We start from the raw sequence: 17,616 nt of genomic DNA on the forward strand, positions 1-17,616 counted from the left end.
GGAAATTTGGCAATTAACTGTGAGCAGGATGAGCTGCACAGACTGCCAGATCCAGGGTCCCCTTCCTTTGCTGGTGATCAAACTGTGACAGCACAGTTTTAAAAGTGAATTTAGATTTTTTTTTTTCTTTTAAAATACACTTTCCCAGGATTCTTTTACCCCCACTTCAGGGTTCTGAGATGGCATTGCTGCATAGTCATGTATCCAACACATACTGGCAAATCCTTCTGGGTTTTTTCAGATGCTCAAATTTTCCATCAATTTTAATAACCAGCCTTTTTTCTGCTGACTGCTTCTCACTTCTTCCTTCTATTCCTGAATTCAGGGATTCCATATTTTATTTCCTCTTCTTCATGTGGGGACTTTTTTTAATTTGCATGGATAGTTCCTGAATTTTATTGGAGGGGTTTTTTTTAATTATTTACCAAATTTCTCACAAGATCATTACCCAAACCCAGGAGAATCCATGGTTACTCAATCAGTGTTGTCTCCTACCAATTTCATCTCAAACAACTGAAAGCACTCAATTTAAAATTAATTTTTGAATAAAATGAATACCCAAATTGCAACTAAACATGTGCCAAACCTTGCAGTGCCACTTTTCTGTGCTCTAGGTGACAAAGAGATATGGAAGAGGCTCAAAACACATTCCCAGAGGAACACTACACCTTGCTGCTTTACTGCAGTCCAAACTAGCCCTTGTCTTTTGATTTAGAGAGCTTCAGTCAGCTTAGCCCATCAGTACCATGAGCAATAATTCTAATTAAACTCCACTAATAATGTTGACAGGGGGAAAAACCCCTCTCCAAATACAGATTTTCCTAGAGCTAAATAAACACGTAACATTATAAAGCCACAAGCAGCCTCTGTAACAAGAGAAGGTGAGGTGCCAGGAGTTCCAAAGAAGAAACTGATAAAGCCCTCAAGACCCCATTTAAATCTCCTCTGGGAATAATCTGCAATCTGCTCCACTCCATGCAGACGTTGGATTAAAGCATCAGAGTGCAAACCTTAATCTGGGGGTTTATTTCACCATGGCTTTCCCTCCCTCCCGCCGCATCCAGGGATTCAGCCTCCAGGGGATTCAGCCTCCAGGGAAGGGAGAAGGATTTAAGCGACCACATGAATTTCAAATTAAACCTGTGATCCTGCTGCAAGCACCAAGCCCAAGTTTGGGCTCTGCAGCTCGGAGGTGACACCCACAGGGCCCTTCCTTTTCCACTTCTCTCACCCCCAGCCCTTTTCCCACACTCACACTCCCTTCTGATCGGCTGTAATTGCCACTAGGCAGCATCCCCATCAATTCTGAGCAAAATTATGGTGAAAAGGAGGTTTACTGTTTTGGAAATATTTAAAAAAGGTTTACCAAAAAGATAATAGGAGACAGGAATAAAGCAAAGGGTCAAAAAACGGCCGGGTGCTTGGCACTCAGCCAAGACCACGCTATTATCTTCAGAGATACTCCTTAAATACTTTTTCTATTTCATTCGCTTGCTGCATATTTATAGATCCTTATGCATATTCATATTTTCCTACAAACTAGTTTACATATTCTAGGAATTATTTTGCATGACCCCTCCTTGGGTCTACTTTTGTAGAGTATGTGTGTTTTCTGGCTGTGGTTTTGGTCTGTTCTTTTTATCACTTTTAGTTTGGGCCTTGATCTATTCTTTTTTTGGATGACAGATGCCGATAGTTGGTGTATTAATAGTAGGGTCTTCATTATATATTTACTGGATGTTATCTTGACTAAACAGATAGTTCCCTTATATTAGCTAGTACTACTACTATGTCTAGGTTTTTGTTAATAGCAGAAATAAAAGTAAAGTTATTTTAACATTATACACACAGCATTCATCTTAGTATTTGTGAAAAGCCAACAATATAATACGTGTTTATAACAATTACCAAAGACTCAAACGGTATTTCCTCATGAAGGCTCCGGGTATATCACACCATCCTTGTCACACAGCCTTTTTCATGGCTCATATCACTGTTATCACCCTGATGGCTGCCAACCTGCACCCCTCACACGTGTCCCAACGAGCTGTCAGCTGCATCCCAAAGCAGTCAAACAAGGGAAGGAGGCACCTCAAAAATAACAATTTGTTATTACTCATCACCTTGGGAGACGCCGTGCTCCGGCCTCGTGAAGGCTGAGCCTCGTCTTCCACTTCCCTCTTTCCCAAGGCAGCTTTAGGTGAAGGAGACAGAACCTGCAGGCATGTGACAAGTCAATGTGATCCCTGCAACCACAGAACCACAACAGCAGAGCTCAGAAAATACGTGCCTGCTGAACCACACTGCAAGCCTGGCCTAAAAAACCCGAAACGAACCGAAAAAAACCCAACCCAATCCAACAAAAGAGAGAAGCGAGTACAGGGGAGAACTTCAAAGTCAAAACCAGAACTAGAAACAGAGCGCATCAACTCTTCTGTAGCTGTCTATTGCTCTGGAAGCGTGACTCAGCAGAACAAAGGCTTTTGTCTTTATGCAGAAACAGAGTCCATGTTGCACAGGAAGTGGCAAAAATCCACTGTCTGGAATGTGACCCCAGCTCCATTTGCTTCCATGGGGAATTTCCCTAGCTTTAGAGAGACTGCAAATCACCCACCCTGTTCTACACGAGTTGAAGAGACCCAGGCAATGGTTTTCCTGCACTCAATGGCAAAAAAAAAAGAAATTTACAGAAAAAAATAGATAAGTGTCAGACAGCCGTAGCTGAGAAAATTCACTTCTGCACTTGCATTGAATAAATCTGAAAATACCTGGATGTATAAACTGGAATACTGTGGGAAGGACACGGGTACATGACAAATTCTGTGCTTCCACCACAACCCAACATTCTGAAACTGTCACTACATAAAAGTCACCGGGTTTAAGACCAACATCTGTATTTGAAATACTTGTACTTCCCTTTTTATATCAGTTCTGTCACATGCATAAATGTTAAAGGAGGCCGAAAGGGGAACATGAGCAAACAGCTTTTAAACCATTGGTTTTTAAAAAAGATGCTTTAGCAGTACCAAGAGATGCAGCACTTGGATGTGATCAGACCCAGAGGCTGCAGCTTTTGAAGTTAAACACCACGTGGTAGAAAAATCAAGACAGCAATAACTTTATTCAAGGACAGATTTTTCTGTCCATGCACACACTGCAATATCTGTGTTTGGACTAGCTTCTGTCACTCTTCCTCTCCAAGCATTCCCATGCCATCATCAGTGACTTTTCTGATGAAAACAGCATGATTCTACACCCAGAAATCACCTGCTACCACGCAAAGCAGCACGCTCGAGAGGTGTATGGTTTTTTCCTACCACATAAAAGTTAATTTTCTTTGGTTTAGTGAAGCAATGTTTATCCTCAGTTCGACAGAATAAATCTCCACCTCCATCCATGCACTTTTCCTGTTTTTATTAAAATCCTGAGCGCAGCTTTCCTTGCAGAGTGGGTGAGTGGGAGTGTGGAGCACAAGTAAACCCTGGCTCTGTACGTCACGGTTGTGAAACACATTCTAAATAAAACCATATGCTCTTAGAAGGAAAGTTTCATCTCTCTCCCCTTTTGCTGCCTGCTCAGGTTGGACTCAGTGCAGGACAGAGGGAAGGCAAACATTTATAGAATGGTTTGATGAGAAACTGATAAAAAACACGCTCCTTTCTTTACTCATTCTGCAGGGTTAATGTACAAGACACTTAATTTTAAGAAGAATTCTGTTATTTGGCTTCTTCCCCTGTATTCTCCCTTGAAACAGTTGTGAATTGATGTCAACTGGTACCTGTGATCTTCTAGTGTCTGATACTTCAGTGATTTTCAGAGCACATACCTCATGATGATGGGGAGGAAACAAACAAAGAAAAATCACTAATCCACTGTTCTAGCAAAAAAACCCTTTATAACAGCTTTACTCTAGAGCTGGTTAGAAAGTTCTGTACCTTGTCCTCACATTTAAAACTTTATAATGATACCCTGTGTGGCTCTCAGCTATAAAACCTACCAAGCCATTCTGTCAATTCTTTGTAACCTTTTGCAAAACATGCGTGTGACATGCCATGGCAATAACTGAACCCATGTTCTTCTTTTCCCTTCCTTATTTTCCGTCAAAATGCGTGCCTGGGTGACAGAGGGAGGCTGATGTGGGGAGCAAAGATAAGCCACCTCATTCCTCCCTCGTATCAGGACTTTTCTTGGTGATCAAGAACAAACCAAAGGGGAAATGCCATAACTTTTTTTCTCTGTATAATATTTAATTTCCCGTTCTGGGTTATGCAATGGTCTCTCCTCCCATGAGCAGCTTCCTTCCCTTGGCCTCCACTAGGTATTCCGGACACACATAAAGCCCACTGTGCGTTACCTTTCTTTCTCCTACCCTTTGGCATCTCACCTGTTGTTCAGGTTGCTCTCAGGAAAATGGGAAAACCCAAAAGCGACACTTTCCAACGCTGCAGTTGTGTAATGATGGAAAAAGGGAGTATTGGGAAAGAAAGGCAGCAAGTCTGAAGGGTCAGGTTATTCAGGAGTCCTCATCAAACCTTCCTCAGGGTTTATCTGTGTGATCAGCACTGACTCCCAGGCTGAGACACTGACAAAGAGAAGATAAACTTCCCCCCAAGCTGAGGCTGCACTGTTGTGCAAACCACAGCCACACTACAGAGCTCTGACAGCTAAATGTTGTTAAATGACTAAATTTCCATTAGTAACAGGGATTTTTGCTCGTTTTTCAAGCAGCCTGGTATTCAGATCTACCTAAGACGTAGCCACTAACAGAGATGGCAAAAAAAAAAATTTAAAAAAAAAAATTAAAGCTCCGTACATTTGTAATGCTTCGCCCACAACCAGTTTCATGTGGCTTTGACCGGATCACATGCTCTGGGTGTCTTGTCTGCTTTATTTCTTTTGTTTTATCACACAGTCTTTCATTTTGAGTCCTGTCTCCCGTCACGACTTTCCAAAGGATTTAGACACGCAGCCAAGCGTGCGAAGCACATGTTCTGGAAGCACAGATAAATTAAACAAGCTGTACCTGATTGCAACTGGCCCCTCCTCTGCCATCATTTTGCCAACTTTCATAAGTTAGGCACACAATCAAGTGTACAGCTTAAAAAACCTGGCTCTCCAGTCTCCTTTTCTTTAGCTTGTAAGAAGGGGAGCCACGGCTAACAAATCCTAATGCTCAAAATGTGACACAGTGGAGGGGGAAAATAAAAATATGATTCCTTGAAAGTTATTGACAGATCAGCTGCAACCTACCAGAGGCTGAAAAAAGATACCAGATGGAATAAAAAATCCTTGCTATTAGTACATCCTACCAAATGCTGTATTCAAAAGCCAAACTCTGCCCTCCTCCTGCTGCAAGGAACTGTATTTCTTGGAAAAATTGCTTATGCCTTTATTGATGGTGACTATTGACTCTAATAGCTAAATGTGACAAAGAGAAAGGAAAAAAAAAAATAAAACAAAGCAGAAATACTGATGTCATAAAACACTGTCCAGACTTATCTGCCTTGCAAATCCCATTAAGATAAAAAAACCACACAGGTGCTCACTTAAAATTGAACCTTAAACCCCCACAAACTGTTATTAATACTGAGTACCTTGACATTTGACTTTACAGTAAAATACAAGAGATAATACACACACCAAAAAAACAAGAAGTGGGGAGATAGGATTTATGGCTGAAGGCAACACGACAGAAAAGAACAAATTTAAAATACACCAAAAGAGAACGTCTCTCACTGCCTAGAAACACACACAGATCAGCAGCACAATTCCACTGCCTGAAGATTTATGCAGGCTTAAAAAAATACAGAGCCAAACCCCTTAAAAGCAGTATGGAAACCCTAATTCAGGCCAGGAAACCACCTGAAAATCCCACCTAAACTGGCTCCAAAATTCCCACACGTTTTTGAGAACTCACAAGACATGGAAGCCAAACCTTTTCCCAAACAAGCCTCAATCTGCTCACAAGGAACTGTCAGACCCCTTCCCCTTGAGGTTACTGAGGCATTTTACCACCTCCTGAGGGTTAAAAAAAAAAAAAAAAAAGAACTGATGCGCAACATTTATTTTCCAAATATCTGCTGGTGTTTCAGTGCCTGAAGCAGCAAACACGGCCTCGGCCTTGTGACTGTCACCAACAGGCAGGGGAGAGCTGGGAAAAATCCCATGGAATTCTGCACCAAGGGGCAAAAACTTGGAGGAGTTAGGTTTAAAAAGCCTGCCATAACGACGACCTCTCCCAGCATTTTAAGCAGCGCACAAATAGGGACCGGGCTGCCTCCCTGGAAGCATTCTGATCTCTAATTTATATATCCTGGAAGCACCACAGATATGTAATTTATTAGCTCATCTCTTTCTAAGCGTGCAGATGCTAACGGGGCCAGGATCCTGCAGCACCAGCACCAGGCAAACAGACCTACACTGACATCTAAAGGTATTATTTACTATCTGATGCCTTACAAAATGTCTGCAAAGGGCCAGCCCCTTGTAAAAAAAGCTAACAAGACAGAAGAAATGTCAGTATTTAATTCTTACAGTGAGCGTCCAAGGCCAGGCTGGACAGGGTTTGGAGAAACCTGGGATAGTGGAAGAAGCTCCTGCCTGTGGCAGAGGGTGGAATGAGACAAGCTTTAAAATCCCTCCCCAGTCATTCTAAGATCATCTGCACATAAACCCCAATATTGAGGTAAATTTCCTTGTTTCAGTAAGAATTATGTGGCATTTTCTTCTGACTAGAAAACTAAGCTTTTTGCTAAATTCGGTCTCAGGGAGAATGACACATCTTTTCCATGGAGTTGGGCACAAATCCTAGCTGTAGTTCAGCCACTTGAAAACAAGTGGTCATTTCAAAGTTGGTATTTTTTCCTGCTTTTAAGTTGGTTTTGAGCATAATTTCCATTAGAAAATGTGTATGCTGGTTTTGCAACCAGCATGGCTTAAATCAGAATATATGAAAAGGTTTCTCATCAGTGTTCCTGAACACACCTCCTACTGTGCCAGAGAGAAATGGACATGGAAACAGACGGTAAATCTGATTCTTTTGTGCTTTACAAACCCAAACACCACCTTGTTGCTCTGCAGTCACTTAACAGCCTGTGAGACACTCAAAGCACTTGCTGCCTGCACACAGTTCACTGAATAGAATTTATTTTCCTGAATTTCCATAGGCATCCACCCCATTCTCCCTAAAGTATAAATCCAGAGGGAAGAGAGCAGTAAATCCTTCTTTTATGGAGAGGTGTACACTCGCCCTCTGTGCCTCTGCACCGCTCAGCCACATCTTGGCAGAGCTGCATTTTTAAAGGATGACTTTGGGCGTAGAACTGGAGGCTACTGGCGCATCAGGACTGACTCTGGAAAGCCTGATCTGCATGTCCCTTGTTCTGTCAAATAAATCAAGTGAAGAGACAGCTTTAATCCATTTCAGGAAGGCAGCAGGTTCTTCACACTTGAAATAATTTGTGGCAGCAGAGTCCATTGCTACAACAGGACGTGCTTCAACAGCTAAGTCAATAAAGGTGACAAATCTACACCTTCATTTCTCACCCAGCCTCTCCCATTTCCTAAATTACACCAGCCCTTGAACAGAGTTTATCAGGGCTCTCTCTTTTTTAAAGAATAGTTACAGAGCTTTGAGTGTCCCTTACAAGGTGGGTAGAAGAGGGAATTAAAATCCCAGGGAAGAGCAAGGCAACCAGCAGTAAACTCAGGCTTCCAAGGCAGCACAGGTAGATCCAAAACCATCTATAACATCTCATCTGATGGCTCAGGAAAAGGAACAGGACTTGATTTCTACAAAAGGGGTCTGAGGGTGAGTTATTCCTAAGGCTTCTTTAATCCAAGAGCACACCAACATTCTTGGAAATGAAGAATCCAAGCGTGGAAAGCTGACAGCAGGCTCCACGCAAAGTTTAGGTTTGACTCAATGGAGCCAAAACTTCATTAGGTTTAAAATTAGTATTTTTTTCTCCCTGCTCTAATCCAGATGTGGACCGCAAAAAGAACTGGAAAGTTCACAGACGTGTCCGTGGGAGGTAAAGATAATCCTTGTAAAGAATGGTCTCAATTACAGTGATGGGAGTGGCCAGCAACTATCAAAAAATCCTCTAGAAATCCACAAAACCCCATCCAGTCCAGAGGCACTGCCTAAGCTATGAGAATACATTTTAAAAAAACATTAATACATTTTAAAAAAACATTATCCAGGGAAGGCTTTTGACTGCCTACTTGACTGCAGCACTAAAAAAAAAAAAAAAAAATCCCAAAGCAAGCAATTGAATGTAAAGACTGCTTGCAAACCTGCACCAGACGTTTCAAGGGTTTTCACCTCTCTAAAAGCCATAGTTTGAGTGGCAGATTTCACAGCTAAAAGAAGGCTGTAAAGTCCACATCAGCCTGTGGTCACCTTTGCACATTTCTCTCTCTCAAGTGTGCCCAGAAGGTTTGGTAAGGGGAAAGGAGGGAGAGCTTTTCCAAACACATTTTTCCAAGAAAAAAAAAGAGTGAAAAACTTCAAACAAACAAACAAAACAAACAAACAAACAAAAAAAGGATTTTATTCAAAGGGAGAGGTGACACATAAGATTATCACTATTTCCCAAAACCAACCATCAAAACCACTTTAGATTCAGGATCTGAAAATTCAAGGCTGGTAAAAATGCCCTAACTGGACTTCCTGAAGGATAAGATCTCATAGCACATCCTAGCTTCCTACAGCACAGAAACCACCAGCTCATCAAACGCACATCCCACAAGACACAAATAAAGAAGTTTCAGAACTGCTCCATTTGGTCTCATTTTTTGGCAAGGAACTTTTTTTTCCCCCCACCCCTCCTTTTAGGCTCGCGGCAAAAATCAGCTTTGGAAAGATTTCTCCATCTGAACGTAACCCCTGGAGAGAACCAAAGACTGGGAAAAACTCAGAGGTATCTTTGTTTATTGTTGGGATAAACAAACTTCAGAGCATTTATTTGTTCTGTTCCAAGTATGTCCTGTGTTCAAATACCATCACCTTTATTATCTAGAAGGAAAAAAAAAAACCATGAAAACACACCAAAAAAAGTGCACACGGGCTCACGTTCAGCTGATCCAAGATGTCTGTGGTCCCATTCTCTATTTTGGGTACTGGAATGACACAAAAGAGCTAAAGAAGCATTAGATAAAGGTCTGTGACCAAGCGCCCTGAGGCTGAAGGACCCTGCCAAACCAGCACAGGCTGCAATGGTAGGAAGAGAGAAGTCCGTCCAGGTTCAAGGAATTACAAACAGCCACATCAGGCAGACTTAAAAGTGTCAGCACACCAAAGCAGCGCTGCCTTACATGTCAGAAATAACCTTTTTTTCTTTTTTTTTTTTTTTCCAAACCAGCTCAGCTAAATCAGTGCAATCTGCTGCCAGTTTAACGCGCAGGTGCTCTGAAATCCCTCCGGGACTGCACAGGAAATCTAACCTTAGGACTCCCACCACAGAACCGCGAGCACTCGGAGGGCTCAGCCGCTCGCCCAGCCCCTGAGCTGCTCCCCTACCCTTGCTGGGAGAGCAGAACGTGCCAGCAAGTCTGTGGGCCACATGGTGAACGGAGGATCACACCACTGAGCCTGCTAAAAATAACTCCCCCACCCTTTTTTTTGGGGGGCCGACCGTGTGCCTGTGGTCCCACAGACAGTCGTGCTGCTGCAGCTGGAGCAGGAGCAGGGACTGCTGGAGGAAAGGCTTTTGCCACGTCCCCAGGCGCTAAAAGGTGATGCTGTGACAGAGCAGGACTCACCCTCTCTGCAGGGTGACTTTTCAAGAGCTGACACCCCGGCCCGGCCGAAGGATGGGCTCCCCTGCAGTGGGAACCAAGCCTGAAGACGAGAAGCTGCGTATTTTGCTCTTCCAGCAAATTGCATCTGGCTTTTTTTTCCCCCTTCTGTTTTACCCTAAGATCTGTCAAACAAGAGTTTCAGCTTTCCACCCGAGGCAGGCAGCCTCAGCTGACAACACCAAAATGCAAAGTAGCCCTTTATCTAACGCAGATCGGAATTCTCTCTCCTTTCCAGGCCTCTTGTGCTCACACACCTGGGGTTTAATCCCCACACTTCCCAGAGAGGGTCACTGGGATCAGCAGCTTTGCTCAGTAATTTCAGAATAAGCCCACTGTAAGCACCGTAGATATCCTGAAAAACACCTAAAAACAGACTAAGCCAAACACACGCTGAAAAATACGCACGGCCTACTTTGATATTTTTTTTCCCCCCTCCTGATGTGCAATTCCAGCTCAGGCAGCCTTTATTTTTAGAAGTACTCCCTCAGAGAGGCTACAGCCGAGCTGCAGCAGGCAGTGGGGAGCCCTGCCGGCCCCGAAGGCTGGCGGAGAGGTTCTGGTGACGCTCCCCACGCCTGCGGGGCCGCCGCCTTCTCCTCCCTCACGCCTCTCAGGCCATTCCAGCAGCAAATCCAAACCCTCCACCAGGAGAACAACCACCTCCCAAAGGAGGGCCACGGGGATGACCCCAGGCACGGAGCAGCTCTGCTGGGAGAGCTGGGGAGGAGAAGCTTTGGGGTGACCGCATTGTGGCCTTCCAGGGCCGGGAGGAGCCGACAAAAAAGACGGAGACTCTTTACGAGGGCCTGGAGTGCCAGGAGAAGGGGGAATAGCTTCGAATTGGAAGAAAGTCGGGTTAGATGGGATACTGAGAAGGAATTGTTCCCTCTGAGGGTGGTGAGACATTGGCACAGGGTGCCCAGAGCAGCTGTGGCTGCCCCATCCCTACAAGTGTCCCAGGCCAGGCTGGACAGGGCTTGGAGCAGCCTGGGATAGTGGGAGGTGTCCCTGCCCACGGCAGGGGGTGGCACGATGGTTTTTAAGGTCCTTCCAACCCAAAACCATTCTGGGACTGCAGGACAGAAATCTCTGATCTCCCTGCTGGACTGGTGAGCCAGATCTCCTCACAGGAGGGTCCAAAACGCTGCTGCGCAAGGCCAGGGGCAGAGCTGCCAGCAGAGTGGGACACAGGGATCCGGGGAACAGCTCCCCCCCCGCCAGCCCCAGGGGACTGAATCCTGCACACGGAACCCAGGGCAGGAGGGCTCCCTGCGCACGGATGCTCCATGTCCTGCTGCAGCCCTGGTAACCAAGCCATCACCTCTGACACGCCCATCCCCGGGCATCACCCAAATTTATCACAGACCCTTCCACTGCCACAGCCTCAGGCAGTGCCGGGGTGCTCTGGAGCCACAGCAGGGACAGGTCTTAGAAGGACCAGAACCAAGAACTCCTCGTGTTTCCAGACAGCCCAAGTATTTTCCACACTGTGGCCTCAGCTCCCTGATAAGCAACTAACAAATCGGTGTACATGTTTACACTGGACATTTCAGATCTGTTAGGTAATGAGAGCTCCAAGCTGGATAAGCCCTGCTTAGATTGCCTGGAACTGGAACCACTGAATTCCGAATTTATCATCGTGCTATCCAAAAATAAACACATTCACTCAGCAAGGACTTGTGAGTCGTGAAAAATTATCAGAGTTGTGCTTTCCTAACTCACATTATAAAGCCTTCCCACGCAAATACAGCCCTATTTCACTTGTATCTTCTCATCAGCTTGTATTATTTAAAACATGTGGGACATTCACACAGATGGAAAAAAAAAAAATAGGTCAGGCTCGAAACAAAAGCCAAGCCATCCTGTTTTATTAGCAGCTTAAACATGCAGAACTGTAATTTGAAATTCCAAGGAAAGCAACATAATGAAAACATTCTGAACACACAAATAAAAAATAAAAAAAAAAACTACTGCAAATCGCTGCAACCTTAAATTGCCATGTTGCCAGCTGCCTTAAACTGAAAAACAGAACTGATAAGAAGGCTTCTCCAAGTGATCTGAAAATGCACGGAAAGTACTACATTGCTCAGCGATCATATGGAATCTGGGATATAAATCTAGGAGTTTTCTAACAGCAGCAGCCTGTATAACCTTTGAAACACTGCGGGACAATGAACACTTGCAAAATCGTGTCCTTTCATTTGCAAAGATCCTACTTTTAAGTAAATTTATTCCTTTCCTCAAACTGACATTGCAAACCTCAGAAACGTTTACCCCCTTCTATCTTCTGCACAACCCCAGTATTTTACCACCAGAATATGGAAAGCCCAAATCAGTGCAGTAAATTTAATTTGGTTATTCAAGCTGAACGTCCCAAACACCATTCGATTGCTGCCACCTATTGTTGTTCCAAACATGTTGCAAGGAGTTAACCCTTTATCCAGCAGCTCCTGGAAGTCATGCTGGATAAGTACTTCTGCCTCTGCTGCTGCTAAATATGCAACGGCTGCATCAATTTGGGCGTGATAATTGTAGAAAGAATGAATAAAGGTTGAAAATTAAGGTGAATTATATTCTTATATATACACACACTATTTATTACATTATTTATTTTATATCTATTTTTAAAAATTGGGTGTGTTTACACACTAACTTCTCCGTTAATCTACGACTTGGCTTTTCTTTCACAAGAGAGGTAAATCTGGAACATTCATTTTTCACACAGCCCATATAAAATGGTAATTTTAGGTTACCAAAGGCCACTTAATTCTGTCTCCTCCTAAGTGCACACGGCTTCACAATGACATCATGCTCAGGCTCATCTAAGAGGTCAGAGGACACGAAAACTATCCAGTCTAGTTTAGTCTGCCGAGTTTTAGTATTAAAACAGCAAGTTTGCCACTGAATGTGAAATTTGAGAGGTTATTCCAAAACATTAATTTTCTGAATATCGTGTAAACAAGTAAAAACTGTTTTCAAAAAAAAAAAAAAAAGTGGGGAGCAAAAGACCTCCTCCCTCAAACAGGAAAATGGTGAATTCCTGGAGGGGTAAATTTCCACCTCTGGCAAGTCATTTGAACTCTCCAACTCAGTCTCTTTTACACACAAACATCAAAGCCCAATTCCAACCCTCACTAATGGATCAAAGCATCCCCTGCTACACGCAGCTGCGCCTTTGCCCCTTCTCCTCTCCTGCAGCCTTTATCCACACATTAATGCCAGCAAAACCTCCTCACAAGCCATTTAAAACTTCATCTGGCTTTGAACTGGGAGCCCAGCTATACCCAAGTGGCTCAAGAGGGCCTTGGCACAGGTCCCCAGCCAAGCACTTCAACCCTCAGCAAAACTACCCTGAAAAGGCATCCCAGGGAGATGGGGCAAGTGAAAGGAGACCAGGGAGATATGGGAGAGGTTTAAACCCATAAACACCTCGGATGAAGAAGCTGCCAAAGCAAGGATGTTACATCGAGGCAGTAAAGGCTAAAAAGCAGAGCTGTGCAGGAACAGCCAAAATTCGCTCCTTTAACACCGCTCATCCCAAAACACAGCAGTGGTTGAGATTAACACTGCCCAGGCACATCTTTAATTCAGCTCCAGACTCCTTCTTCTATAAAATAAGGGCCTTCCAGCCCAGCAGGGATGGCAGCCCAAAATCCTGTCCCCTTCCCTTTAAGCTGCTCACCTGCCATGACCCTTGCTGGCCACACAGGAGGAAGCCCTCCCCTTCCTCCAGCTTTGCACATCTCCTGTTCCATCCCACGGAGCAATAGGAGCTCTCACCAGCAGTGGCAGCCAGAGGGAAGTTTCCAACAAGCAGCAGGAACCTCCCCTTCCAGGAGCAGCTGGAATCGCTACCGGGAATGCACAAACATGGCTCCTGTCAGAATCGCCAGATTTTGCCCCTGGATTTGGGAGACCAGAGCATACAAATGACTAAAAAGTGTCAGTGTGGAGGGCAGAGAACGCCTATTCCTTTCAGCAGCCGTCATGAAATTGCATCGTAAATCCCAAGCGAGGTGAATCCAGGAAAAGCTCCCTCCTCTGCCAGCAAAACTCGGCTCTCTGACACACAGCCAAAGCAACGCTGAGATTTAGACACACAGTGATGCACCTGACCTTCTGTAAGCCAAAACAGATCTGAAACTCTCTTCAGGCTCTGAAACACCCTCCTCATCTAATCCTCTGCTTAGTTCTCGGCCCAAAGAAACAGGAGTAAAGATGCCCATGGCTCCAGTGCCAAGGAACTCTGGGGCAGGGGGAGTCAGTCATGCTGCCTGAAATGCAGAATTAACAGCTGGTTGGAATTCTGGAAGCTGGTCTCACACAGGGGAGAGGCAGAGAGGGGAAGGGAAACAGGAAGAAGGGGGGGAGAAGATAAAACTTGCTGGATTCCCTCTGATAAAAGTCAATCCTGCACTTACACAGAAGAGAGGATGTTGTGGGAAGCATCTGACAGCTCCACCTCGTCCAAGAGCAAGTGAAATGAACTGTTCACCTGAATTACACCTTCTGAAGGGGAGCTGCCTGCTTTCTGGACAAGAAAGGATTTAAGTACCCCAAGAAAAACTACTTGCAAAGCCATCAGTGCCAGCTGGGGAAGGCCTCAAGATGCAGACTAGCAGAAACTCAGGAAAGCTCTAAAAAAACACTCCCTCTATTTTTCTTCTCTTCTATTTTCTATTTTTCTATGCTATTTCTTATTCTATTTTTATTTCTTTCACTATTAATCAGAACACCTCAGTAAGGACAGGATGGGCCAGACACACCATTATTTTCCAGGGTAAAGGAACAGGGAAAATGGGAAGCCTCACAAAACAGCAACTAGCAGCTTAGTTCTGTTCTTACAGAATATTTACCTACTTAGGCACAAAGCTTATTATCAGAGGTTGTAGTGAAAATACTTCTCTTTACAGAAATGCCCAAGAAAACTTGTCCAATTCAGTAACTATTTGCAAGCTGCACAAAGGCAGGCAGCAAAAGAAAAGAAGTCAGCAAAAAAAATTAAAGATGAGATTCAAAACTGACTCCTTTAGTTAGATATTTATGCCATCAAGGTGTTACTGGTCACACACCACATGTATGGCCTTGAAATTACCCACATCTTATAATTTCCCACCCTATCCTGATGGAATAATTACCCAGCTCAGACTGCTGAGTGTTATTTTCTGCTTCACAAGATGCTGAAATGTTATTTTAAATTAGCCACCTGCGATTTTGAGGTCTGGACTTACAGTTCACAATGTCACCTTGCAGCTGGAGGACCTGTGGGACAGGCATGGTGAGAATCACCACATCAAACTGCTCCGGGGGCCCCACTTTCCTGGAGACTTCCCACCTCCCATCCCGCAGGGAGATGTCAGTTACGTGCTGCTCGTAGGACACGTCTGCACCTGCGTGGAAAAAGCAGTGTAGCAGTGAATTCCACAGGGAAAATGCAGAGAGAGAAAGAGTTATTTACAAGAGATAGAATGACAGGACACGCGGGAATGGCTTCCCGCTGCCAGAAGGCACGAACACAGCTAACTGTTTACAAGATTAGGGTTTTAAAAAAACCCAGCTGTTTAAAAAATAATTAAAATAATCGCATGGACGGACCAAAGCTTGACTACTCTCACGGCTCAAACTTTTCTAAACAGGGTTAAATTATTCCGTGAACTGCACACGTGGTTCTGCCACATGGCACTTAAGGTAGTAGCTAGAAAGTTTAAACTTCTTTTTAAAAAAGACTGTCCACCCAGTAGGTTCACATCCTTTCTCCAAAACAAAGGCTGTAGCTCACCCCTCTGCCCCCAGTGACACAGCAGATGTTCTATTTGTATAGGGACTTCTATACCTGCAGGACTTGGAAATTCACGGAGCTCACAGACACGTTTATCCACCCAAGCAACTTCCAGACGCACATAAACCAACAAGAACTTAAACATCCTCCTCAGCGATTTAAATTCAAAAGATCGTTCAAAGGCACCGCCAAAATCACGACCATTAAAGCCCTTCCCTTCACACAAAGGCATCTAAAAGCATTACCTGACTGTTTTAAGTAGTACTTGACAACCGAGGAGATGCCCTGCGGTGCCACGTAATTGCGGGAGCCTTCTCTCACCACCATTCCTTCCACGGGAGCCGTCAGTGGCTCCAGGACGCCCTGAGACACAAGCTCCTCGTAGAAGCTGGAAAGGAAGAAATACACAGGGATGAAAACTCGCTCCGTTTCCCAGAATCAAAGTTAAGGCCAGCCTGACTTTCGAATTGCAACAGGCTGCATTTCAAGGCAGGCTATGCAGAAATGCAGCAATAAAAGAACAAACTACCTTGCTACTACACTGGGCCTGGCCTGTTTACCTGAGAGCAAGGCTACCTGTGATGGAACTGTCAGCGGCTTGACCCGGAGGCAGAGGAACAGACAGCAGTTCCCTTAAGCTCTGAACACCGGCACAAACTCCACAGACACTACGGAGTGCAGGAATATTCCGGCCACCGAACACAGGTGCCTGAAACGCACCTGCCTTTCCGCCGCTTTCCACGCAAATTTTGCGTTTTCGCACCGTTGCTACACCTCCGTCCCCTTCCCCAAGGTGCGGTGAGCTACCTCCGCGTCTTTCATCCCAACCCCCGCGTCTCCCAGCCTTCACCCCTCCGCTCCTCCCCGCGATCCCGCCAGCGGAGGGGCGAGCGAGCGGCTGCGGGGTTTGGGGTGTTGGGAGGGGGGGTTAAAGCACGGCACCTGGTGCAGACAGCGAGCCCCTCCGTGTCCCCAAACCCTCCCGACCTCGTGCTTCCCACCCCCGGCTGGGCGGGATCAGCGGGATGGGGCCGGAGCCGAAGCGCTGGGGGCGGGACGGGGCGGGTCTCACCTGAGCCGCGGCCCCGCAAGCTCCGGCTCGCAGGTGACGAACTGCGCGCCCAGGTCGGCGCTGCCGCGGTCGGCGCGGGTCGTGCTCATGCGGCCCCCTACGCGACAGCCGGTCAGAGACCGCCGCGACACCACGCGCGACACCACACATGACAGACGCCACACATGACAGACGCCACACATGACACGGGCCACACTCCAGGCCCGGGTTCCACACACATCCCCGCCCCCGCCGGACCCACCTGCGCCCCGCGCCTTGTCCCACACGGCCACTTGTCCCCGCGGGGCCCCGCGCAGCAGCGCCGCGCCCGCCGCGCCCGTCAGCCCCGCGCCCACCACCAGCACCCGCGCCATGGCCGCCGCCCGCCCCGGACACCGACACGGACACGGGCACGCCCCCGACACACCTACTGGCACGGACGCGCCCCCGGGCACGCCCATTGAAACGCCCCTTTATGGGCGGGGTTCCCCGCGCCGCCGCGCGCCCCCGGGGCGAGCCACGCCCTTGGGCGGGGCGGGGGAGGCCGCGCCCACAGCGCGCACCTGTGCCCGCGGGAGGCCGCAGGCACACCCGTGCTGGGCACACACCTGGACAGACGCCTCTGTACGGGCACACCTGTGCACATACGGCTGGGCACACACCTCACCTGGACAGACACCTCTGTACGGGCACACCTGTGCACACACGGCTGGGCACACACCTCACCTGGACAGACACCTCTGTACGGGCACACCTGTGCACACACGGCTGGGCACACACCTCTGTACGGGCACACCTGTAGGCACACGGCTGTGCACACTCCTGTGCTGGGCACACCCCTGTATATGCACACCTGTACACACACACACACACACACACACACACACACATCTGTATGCACACACCTATACACACACAGACACCCCTGTGTCACACACCCCTGTGTCACACACACCTGCCAGTGGTCCAGGTATGTTCCAGA

General features: G+C 46.3%; 1 protein-coding gene across 1 annotated transcript in view; it reads right to left on the reverse strand.

The window, feature by feature from the left end:
- The window catches only part of RNLS (renalase, FAD dependent amine oxidase), a 54,570-nt gene extending 37,553 nt beyond the window's left edge, over positions 1 to 17,017 (reverse strand). Inside the window, exons 1-4 of the mRNA XM_066191727.1 lie at positions 16,897 to 17,017; positions 16,656 to 16,752; positions 15,829 to 15,971; positions 15,036 to 15,194 (exon numbers count right to left, since the gene is read on the reverse strand). Coding sequence (XP_066047824.1) covers positions 15,036 to 15,194; positions 15,829 to 15,971; positions 16,656 to 16,752; positions 16,897 to 17,008 — 511 coding nt within the window. The 5' untranslated portion in view covers positions 17,009 to 17,017. The remainder of the gene's footprint in view (positions 1 to 15,035; positions 15,195 to 15,828; positions 15,972 to 16,655; positions 16,753 to 16,896) is intronic.
- Between the last annotated feature and the right edge of the window lie 599 nt (positions 17,018 to 17,616).

This window comes from Chamaea fasciata, unplaced genomic scaffold (assembly GCF_029207755.1).
Source record: "Chamaea fasciata isolate MVZ Bird 193981 ecotype frontalis unplaced genomic scaffold, bChaFas1.0.hap1 SCAF_9, whole genome shotgun sequence".
NCBI classification, from domain to species: Eukaryota; Metazoa; Chordata; class Aves; order Passeriformes; family Sylviidae; genus Chamaea; species Chamaea fasciata.